Source organism: Acanthisitta chloris, unplaced genomic scaffold, assembly GCF_000695815.1.
Source record: "Acanthisitta chloris isolate BGI_N310 unplaced genomic scaffold, ASM69581v1 scaffold16854, whole genome shotgun sequence".
Lineage (NCBI taxonomy): Eukaryota > Metazoa > Chordata > Aves > Passeriformes > Acanthisittidae > Acanthisitta > Acanthisitta chloris.
In genome coordinates this window covers 14,862-25,345 of record NW_008671144.1, presented here as the reverse complement: position 1 = coordinate 25,345, position 10,484 = coordinate 14,862, and the positions used below count along the sequence as shown (strand labels likewise).

General features: G+C 37.4%; 1 protein-coding gene across 1 annotated transcript in view; it reads right to left on the bottom strand.

Moving 5' to 3' along the window:
- Window positions 1-310: 310 nt before the first annotated feature.
- Window positions 311-10,484, bottom strand: part of KIAA1524 (KIAA1524 ortholog) — a gene marked incomplete at its 5' end in the record, with an annotated part of 23,713 nt that continues 13,539 nt past the window's right edge. The window contains 8 exons of the mRNA XM_009073991.1: window positions 311-563; window positions 1,639-1,778; window positions 2,393-2,475; window positions 4,326-4,439; window positions 6,474-6,670; window positions 7,453-7,563; window positions 7,647-7,721; window positions 9,889-10,081. Of these exons, the coding sequence (XP_009072239.1) occupies window positions 393-563; window positions 1,639-1,778; window positions 2,393-2,475; window positions 4,326-4,439; window positions 6,474-6,670; window positions 7,453-7,563; window positions 7,647-7,721; window positions 9,889-10,081 (1,084 nt within the window). The remainder of the gene's footprint in view (window positions 564-1,638; window positions 1,779-2,392; window positions 2,476-4,325; window positions 4,440-6,473; window positions 6,671-7,452; window positions 7,564-7,646; window positions 7,722-9,888; window positions 10,082-10,484) is intronic.

Sequence of the window (10,484 nt, the reverse complement as noted above, 5' to 3'; positions counted from 1 at the left end):
GGCATTCAGAAGAGTCAAAATTCACAAGATTAAATAGAAGTGCTTAACCTATGAAGCACATTGCTTGCCAGACAGACAGAAGAATATACAGACAGAAAAAGTTGTCAGTGACTCCTGTGTGCTTTATGTTTCCCTGTATATGTTTAGTCACCAACAAAAGTTGCATTTAGCTCCCGAAACAGAAGACACCAGTTCTACCAAGACCATCAGAAGACCTATTTGCTATACAGCAGCTCATCTTTTTTTCAGACCAAAGTTTCCACAGTTACTACATTTTCTTCTCAATTGATAGTTAGGCTACTTTAATTTTAGACATTTTACAAGTCAGATTTAAAAATCTTTACATAAATTCATACATATGTATAAAATACTAGAATATTAAATACAGAGCCCTACAAACTGAGGTTCACTGCTTCTGCACTTAACTTGCCCCCACTTAGACTGTGAATCATTGCAATCATATTGGAGTGTTTGTTCAATTCTTCCTTCTGTAGTTTTACAAGAGCTTCCTTTTCTTCCAAGCGTCCTTCCAACTGGGATTTTTGAACTTCCAGAGAAGATGCCTGCAGCAACAAACAAAATGTTATCGTTTCCTCCACTATCAACTGAAAAACTTCCACAACACAGTGGAAGTTACGTAGCCTGGTGGTGAAGTTAAGGAAGTAATTAAAATGCAGTTTTAAAATGACAAGTTTAATTTCAGAACTATCTCTCAGCTGTACATTTGGTGCACACGAATGAATACAGCTACAGCCACACTACAAAATGTTAGATACCACAGGAAACCATCAACCCCCCTGTGAACTTCATCCTGTTTAAGCAGCAGAAGTGTTCACAGTCAAGCTATCCACATTTCATTTCAAGCCCCACACTGCTAAATATTTACCAAGAACAAGGGAAATATTTGCTATATACTGGATAATATTGCCCAGAGAGATTAAGTTTTGCTTCCAGGGAATGAAAACAGAGCAAATGTGTTTGCCAGACTGCACTCTGCCTTTGCTGATCATTTTGCATGTAAAATGAATCTCTGCCTAGTGAGTTTACAGGAAGCCTAATCTGCAGGCAAGGACATATAGGCTGCACTGAAGTTTGGGGGATTTAGTTGTTGGGGTTTTTTTCAACGTTACCCTGTTAAATTGGTATAGCCAAACTGGTCTCTGTTTTGTTAAAAAAGCAACACCCATTCTTTTTCTTAAGACAAGAAAATTTTATAATTAAAATTTCAAATATCAAAAACCCCACAAAAACCACTGGGTGCATTTTGGGGTGCATCCATTAATTCAGGATGTGAGAAAGGGGGGAAAGAAAGCAAATCCACATTTTACAGTAGTCAAAACTACTGAAGAGGAATGTGTTACACTCACTTATTTAGCAATATACTACAGGTTTGTTTTTTTCCCTTCCAAATATGACATATTCACACATCATGCCTCACATAGCCTCATTAGGACTCGATCCTGACTTAAAACTCAAAAGGTATAACAATTAAAGTTGAGAGAATTTGTTCTTGTCCACTATAGACTTCTCTAGTTGCTTTAGCTACTTTACTACCAGAACACTGATTTACCATCTCTATCACTCAAATAGATATCTAAAATTCCAGTCTCCAGAACGCAGGTACAAATAATTCCTTACCTTGATACTCAGTTCTTTCCTTGCTTGTTCAGTTTTACTTAATTCTTTTCTAAGGATATCAATAGATTGTTCCATGTCTGTTTTTTCTTTCTGCTGAGTTTTCAGGTTTTCTTCCAGAACTTTTATTTTCTGTTGCAAGGCTTAAGAAAATTAATACATTAAAAGACTTGTTGCCAAACTTAGAAAACATACTGAATTGGCCTGGAAAAAGTTTTTGTGGTTTGTGGTTTTTTGTTGGGACTTTTTTGGGTTTTTTTGGCAATTTTTTTTGGCAATTTTGGCCTGGAAAAAGTTTTTGTGGTTTGTGTTTTTTTGTTGGGACTTTTTTGGTTTTTTTTGGCAATTCTTTTTTTATTTAAACTCAACATGGCTCCTAATTGAATTACTGAGCAGTGCCACCTGCTGCTAAATTTTAGTGGTTGCTTCCAGTCATTTGCTGAAGAATTAAATTAAGCTTGTCTAATTTGCAGTTCCTACAGAATATGGTTCTAATGGACATGCTGTAAGAAGATCCTGAAGGGACATATGATGCTGTGCAGAAATTCAGCGAAGTCTGGGAAATCAAGTTTATGTATCCTTTCTAAAAAATTAAAATCTGTATTTCATTTAACTATTAAATTATGTATTTGCAGCCAACTTTTAGATTTAGAATTTGCTTAGTAACAATTAGCTGCTTATCCAAAGCCCATAATAGCAACATCTAGTTAATGCAGTTAGCTCTCTATCTTCAGTGACCTTTAGGTAAGTGACTTACTTCCTATTTTGTCATCTCTCTCCTGTAGCTGCTGCTGTAATGCTTTTCTGTGGTTTTCAGTTTCTACCAACTGTGCAGCAGTCCTAAAATTGCAAAGAAATAAATGTTAATGAACAAAGTGAGATATGCCACCATTTCTCTGTCCTAAGAAACTAGAATGACTGTATCATTTCCAGTTGCTGTCAAGAGCTTCAAATCATGAAACCTATGAATGTGCAGGGTATGAACACAGACAGATCTTTTTTCCTTTCTTCCCTCCATGAAGCAGTCATTGCCCTTCTCTGATCATGGTGGTAGAAACTACCGAAGAAAGTTCATACCTGGAGCTTAAACACCAGAAAGTGTTGCTTTCGATTACAGCCACAAAGCTTTCAAAATACTGTGACAGAACTGAAATTGTCATTCGACACAAGTCAAAACTCACTGCCATTAGTGACTAAGGATGTTAGGGTTTAACTCTACAGAACAGACAATACCATAGTAAAACCTCTTTCAGGTATTACCCATGCAAGGACATTTATGCATTAAAAATCACATTATGCATTAAAATTCTGAACATCTTCCAGGTTGTCACACAACACTCAGCAAAATGGACCATTCCATAAGACAGCACTAGAGCCCACATCTAGGACTGCCTCAGTCTTCACTAGTTAGGGTAATATTTAGTTTCCACACCCATTTAACATATAGGTACTGTCAGCTAACAGCAGTATAGCAGTAACCTAAGCACTTCATACTCTGTGAAGCTAAGATACTTTTTCCATTACCAGCTAGCCTAATTTCTAAGGCATATTCTATTTGCCACTTGCCTTGCCTGGATGGCACCTGATGTCACTCTTGCTTACTTGTTTATCTACTTCCTCTCTAACAGTTTCTAAGCTGCAACCTCTGTAGTAAGAGGGAGGGAAGTATATTTCCATAGTCTCCATTTTATTTGTGGCAGTTCAAGAATATCTATATAATGACTGCTCCTCCAACCTGCCTTTAACAAGGGTCAGCTTACATCAGGATACCTCCCCAATTACCCTGAGATGCATATTGCACCACTGAATGTAAGTGGCCAAATTTATTCAGCAGCAAACGAATGTATCAGTATAAACATTTTTCCATTTAAATCAGAACTCAAGGCAGTGATTTGGACTGTTCTGATTACTGACAAGGCAAGAGCCTGGAAGGAGGAAGTGAACTTTGCAAGTAAAACCAAGAATAGCATTTTATTTCTAAACTGAATACAAGGCTTGCCTATGAGCATATTTTTTAAAGAAGATACCTTCTGCAAAGTTAAGTATTAAATAAAATTTGTCAAAGAGGAACCCCATAATCCCTTGGTTACACCGGTGAAAGGTATATCAGACTGTGATTTTCAGTCATCAAAAAGGGAAAAAATGATCATTAGTTCTCAAAAAGACATATGTAAGGCTAGTTTTATGGCTGATGTTTTATACCGCAGACATAATACTAACCATCAGTATTTCTAATATAATTTTAAAACGTGTGAGTTTACTACAGTTGGTTGTTGTGTGGTTTTTTCTGATTTGATAACAGTAGAGAAAACTTGCAGGCTGAATGGGAACACATGAACATCTTTGGGTGACAACAGCATTTAAGATTTCAACAACAGCCAAAAATACACCTCCCCACTCTCCCAAATACATCCAAGAACTGGATCATCTTCTTTCTCTTCCTACTGTTATTGAAGTCTGTGGGTATTCCTTCCCCACCTTCAACCAATAAAGGAGCAAACAAAATAAACTGCCAAAGTCACTACTACAGATTCTCATCAAACACACACAGAAAACAACCCTGAAGCATCTTGGGCTTCCTCTAACTCTGCTTCTCAGACATTACTTAAAGCACAGCTGAAAAACTGAGAATGAAGTGCTATTTAGTTTTACTGTTTAATTTGCTTTAAAAAAGACTGAACTGAACTTACTTGTCATTCTGCTGTTTGAGTGATTCATTTAGTTTCTTCATTCCTTCCAATTGTTTATTTAGTGAATTACACGTCATCTGTAGATCTTTATGTTGTCTTTCAGTTGTTTCATACCTACACATGAATTAGAGGGTTATGGTTGAAGAGTATAAGTGCTTTTGAAGAGCTTTTACTTTAATAGTTTGTCAAATAAAAGTACTTTCCATAATCTGTGCAATCATCCCACCCAAGCTGCAAGGAAGGTGTTTTGGGAAGGGGTGCATTCTGTAGATTTTTTTTTTTTGTGGTAGTTAACTGTGCATTAGGTTTTCAGCTTTGGTTTTTTAAAAGATCATACTTAGAAACATAGAATCATTTACATTGGAAAAAAACCCTCCAAGATCAGTGAGCCAAACCATTAACTCAGCACTGCCAAGTCCACCACTAAACCATGTCCCTAAGTGCCACATCTACACTTATTTTAGATACCTCCAGGCATAACTACTCAACTACTTCCCTGAGCAGCCTGTTCCAATGCTTGACTTGGAGGAAGAAAGAAAAAACACCCAAATCAGTGGATCCCTTATACATCTTTAATTATTAACAATCAGGACACAACCTTCCTCCAGTAGGAAGCTCTTAGGAAAAACATACAAATACCTTTAGAAATTTGCAAAGAGCTAATCTATAAAAGTTTGTGTATGTCAGTCATCTTTGAAGGGACCTCTCGAGTCAGTCTATGACCTCCATTTGTCTTGTGAGACTAAAAACTAAACATACTGAAGACAACAGAGTGTGCATTTAACACAGGTTTATAAAGCAAATCTCATGCCCTAAGCAAACATCTTCCTACTTTCCTTCCAAAAGGCAAATTTTCTCCCCTCATGTCAGTTATCTGATTGCTTTTAAGGCACAGTATATTTAAAGTATGCAGATTATTTAAGAAAGCAAGTTTTTGCTTTATAAACACATTGGATTTGTACATTGTATATGTATTGTATAAAGGATCAGAAAACTTTTATTCCTACTTCGGAGAGTTTAAAGATGTTAGATGCTAGAAGGAGGCTGATTCATTTCACATGAATTTTTCAAACACATGTTCACAAAGGCTATGGCTGCATACAATTTAAACAAAAATGGAGGCACTTCCACAGTGACCATACTAGACACCTGTTCAAGAAATCTCATAATGGACAGAAGTTTTATACATTTTTTCCTCCCTCAATGACTCCCTTATGGGCAGCAATATGCCTTCAGAATTGTCTAATACAATGCCTGTTGCCATTATTAAGAAGAAACTTGCTCTCAATTTTATCAGCTTCTTTGCCTTGCTGACACCTAGTGACGAGACCAGCTCATATGAGTTGAAAAGCCAAAGCTCTTTTAAGCCTTTATTCTTCCAAAGCACATTCTATTTTCACAAAGAGTTTCCATCTTTATGTACTTTGTGTGTCTCATGTGTTCTTTTTTAGCTTAGGATCCTAAAGAAATAAGGCTTATCAATAATTCAGGACACACAAAGCACCTCCTTCCTCCCTACCTCACTTTTACCTATTTCCAGTCAAATTTTTAACCTAATTTCTGTCAAATTTGCTACAAAAGTGATCAAGGATGCAAGCTCCTACCTTATGCAGACATACTGTTAGTGGCTGCTTCTCCAGAATATTGGTAGCATGTCATCAAGACAGCTTGTAAGATCAAAAGAGACACCAAGAGTGTGGCATAATACTAACAGAAACTAAGCACTGTTAACTGTTTCTTTGAGAACAATGGTACCTTTTATACATCGTTCATGCTCTTTCCTGAACTGGAACTTCTACATCTACAACTTCAGTTCTTGTTCTGTTGAGAGCTGTATGTTAAATTTATATTAATTAAATTAACTGTTCAATTTAACATTTAACTTCTTGAATTACTTAAGTTGGCCACAAGCTGAGACAGGGACGTGATGATCTTAGAGGTCTCTTCCAACCTTGATGGTTCTATGGTTCTATGATTCTACGTTAACCTCACTGACAAACATATAGAAGAAAGAAAAAACAACAAACGTTTTGCTCTTAAAAACATGGTGCAGTATGTAACATTGTCTTTCTAATGTGCTCAGCCCAATAAAGGACATCATCACACTTTGAATACAAAGGACTTGTTTAAAGAACTTGCACATCTTACCTCTGAAGAAGATCAACAGAGGATTTTTTCAGTATTTCATGTTCTTCAGCAACTGTCTGCAATTTCCTGTTGTGCTCAAAGAGCTGTTCAATATCAGTCTGTGCTCTTTCAGATTCTACCTGCTGAGCTTTCAGCAAATCATTAAGTTCTTCATTTTTTCGTTCTGCATCCTTCAACATAGCAGCAAGAGCTCTTGCCTTTGAGGGGAAAGAAACCCCCACAAATTAAAAAAAACAAAACCAAGAAACCACACACACAATTACAAGAAATTCTATTTCACAAGTCACTTTGTTACAGGCATGTTTGAGGCCATAGGTCTAACACTAAAATGCCATCAGCTACATTAACAAAACAATTTCTTTCACCTAATATTAACTACAAATTGATTTGTTCATTAAATTCCTTTAGCTCCCTTTACTGACAATGTGAGGGAAGAGGGGAGGAACAAAGTAAAAGATGATGCATTTTAGCTATGGATTTATTAGCCTGCAGCCCAATCTGTACTACAACAGTTAAAGAATAGAAGTTATTCTGAGTTTTCAATGCACACCTTAAAAACATAGCCCATGGAAGCAAGCTTTATTGGAAAGTTCATCTTTGACCAGTGATTAAAAGGCACAAACAGGAAATACTTCTTCATATACCAGCAAATTCTATAGGGAATTCTAATATGTGGTTTTACCAATTTTCAAATTACTGCCACTAAATTAACACTAAAAGTTAACTAATGATAATCAGCACAGTAGATTAGTTTCCTTGACTTCCTATAAGGGAAATTACATGAAAGAAAACTGTGCCAAAGAACAATCCAGAGAAAAACAGGATGTTTATGATGAAAATTAAGACTGTCCTAACTTGCAAGCATAGCTTAGAGACAAACAGCATAGACTATCCACACATGCAATCACAGTTAAAGCTACTCAGAGAATTATTACTGAGTCCCACCTCAGAGCCCCAGAAGGAAGATCCTGCTACTTACCTCAGACTCAGCCTGTGCTCTCTGACATCGGTACTGAGCCATCAGCCTGTCAGCCTGAGCCAGAGCTAGTGTCTTGGCTTCCAAAAGGTCTTGCAGCCTCGTTTCTTTAGACTGTATGTAGGAAGAAGGGTTTTCATTAACATTTTCTGAATGTGCAAACTGCAATGTACCCATACATGTTAGGCTGTACTCACTGCTAATGCCGACAGCTTCTGCTCGTAGACATCCATTATGTCAGATATCCTCACATCAGTCAGCGGCTCCTTCATCTGTGGAAATGTCTTCCAATTATTTCTACTGTAAATTTGTGTTTACTTAGACAGGTAACACGTGCCTGAAGAGCTCAATGTTTTCGTAAGCTCCACCTGCCCACTAGCTTTTTGAATTCTTATTTTCATATATGAGACTGTGCTCAAATGCATCCACCTGATTCTTGTGGAAAGTTTGTGGGTAACTGAGTAGTTAGGCTCAACTGGAGTCATCTGCAGAAGACTATCAGCCCAGCACTATAAAAACCTAAAATCATCACTCTAAAATCATTCCCCTGGGTCCAATCTTTGCTGGAAAAAATCAGCAGTCCCCTCACAGGATGCCTAAAATAATCTGACCTAATATTAAGAGCACAAAATACATATGGCTAAAAATGCATCTAGATAAAACTCCTTGTTCACACTCCATGGCCTTCTCCACGTACAGATTAACAGAAAAAAGGCCAGGGAACGTTGTTCTGAGAGGATACTATCCAGAACTTACTTTGTTAACCCATTGACTTACTAGAGGAAATTCACCATATATGGCACAAGTCCTGAGTATTTATTAAAATATCTGCCCGAGTCAAGTGAGAATGCTGCTTGGTGATTTCAGGCCATTTTCTCTTAGGCAGTGCTACTGTCAAACCAAGTTCTGAGCAGTTGTTCATGTATAGTGGTGCATGGCCAAGTAACTATCTGAGCTGTTCACACATGGAACACCTACTGAAAAGCTACCACCCCTTGCACCATTCATTTTTGTATATTAAGAGGAGCCCCCATATAGCTCCAGTTCTCAGCTCATTTTTCTGTCCACAAAGTATGAAACAAGTAGTTTATTTTCCTACTTGAAAACTTAAAATATCTAAAAGCACACAGAGATGACTACGGTAAGAAAACCTTCTGTAAGCTCCCTGCATTCTCTCTCTACAGTAATACTATAAAAAGTTTTCTCAATTATGTTTTTACATACAGTTGAGCTTCACACAGCCTATGATCACACACACAGAAATAAAGTACCGGATATTTGAAGTGCAAGTGTATATTCATATTTAAAAGGAAAGTTCTACTAATTGCAAGGTCTAAGAAAAGATTCAGTCAAGAATTCATCAACAACTCTCTCCCCTAAAATAATCAATGCAGCTTTACAATCTGTCACATTACTGGAAGCTGCTGCACTAGTGCTGTTTAAGCATCTGTGGCTGTTTTGACTTACATTAATATATAGGCAGCAATACACCAACTGTCACGTGCAGTCCTGAAAAGGATGACCAATGGGGCATCCAGTGGCAGAGTGAAAAGTAAGCCTTGACAGTATTATTCTGGCAGCTGACTGGAACTGGTACCTCACTGAGTTTAGTTTTTATCAGTTGCAACAAAGAGATGAGAGTTGCAATGCTAAGGCTGGAGGCAATGCCACGAATAGAGGTATCAAGCCGTTATCAAGCAACTTTCTATTCACTTTCCCGATTTGCATACTGTTCTTTTAAACCAAAAGAAAATAGAATCAACAATCTATCACTCAGTCTAAAGCAGCTACAAAGCAGCTAACTTGCTTTGAACAGAAAAGAGAAAGAGGAGATCTATTCAGTATCTGGCAGGACAGCCCACAAAGCAGCACAGTATGTGGTGCCTGTTTGAGTATCTCATTCACAATGCATATTGCTGCAGGGGGAAGCAAGAACTTTCTTCTGAAATAACAGCAGTTCCTTTCCAACAGGGCCACAAAAATTGAACTGTGAATGCTAACGTCAGTTTCAGCCAAAGAAAAATGGAGGCATACGTGGTTAGGCATACAGGAGATGCACCACAATTTTCTAAAGCAGTATATCATCTCTATTAGAGGATATTTCTCAGGAAGCAGGGGAAGGAGGCTCCTTGTACATGGCCCAGCAAGTCTAGACAGTTGGACTATATTTGACTCTGGTGTCCACATCTGACAGCTAAGTAGAGTGTGGGCAACCCCACTGGAGAAAGGGACCTCAACAAGGAGCCCTACCTTCTCAAATAGCTCAAAATAACATCACTGAGTTCTGTTCAGAAGCTCATTAAAAGGAGCACATTCTAAGTAGACTGGCATCTAAACTGAACTCAGCTGATACATGCAGTATAGACACTTGGGATTTTAATTACCATCCCTCCCAGTACAGTTGCAAATGTTTAACATGGGTATAAAAATTCTACTAACCTCTAGTCCAGAATGAAGTTTTTGTATTAATTCCTGAATATGTGAAGCTATGGATTCATCATTTGAAGGACAGGATGAAGAACCCCTCACCAAAGTAACATTGGTCACAGGTGACTGCATTTGGATTCTTCTGGCTGCATGCTCTGTTCCCTGCTGTCTGTAGGCATTATTTGCTGCAATGCTTTCACCAAGCCTGCATAAAATATAAAGGCACAACCTGCTACAAATACTGCAAGGACTGAAGAGGAGAACAAGTAATAGTAAACCTTCTCTTTTGTTGAAAACAGATTACAGAACAGTTACATTTCCACTATCACAGAACATTAAGATGTGTATCAGACATGTGCCCAAACTGTAGATACAGAATAATACCTGTTATTATTCAGCTTACCTAAGTCACTGCTTGTTTATCTCAATGAAGCTTGAGAAGATATTTAGTAAGAATTTAACTGGGTATAAAAATAAGAAGATTGAATCAAGAAAAGGCAGAATGCTACCAATAAACAGTTTTCCCTTGTTTGCAATTCTGTTTTACAATACCATATTAAGCACAGCACATTTAATTTTCTAAATTTTAACCAAAATGTAAGTATGCA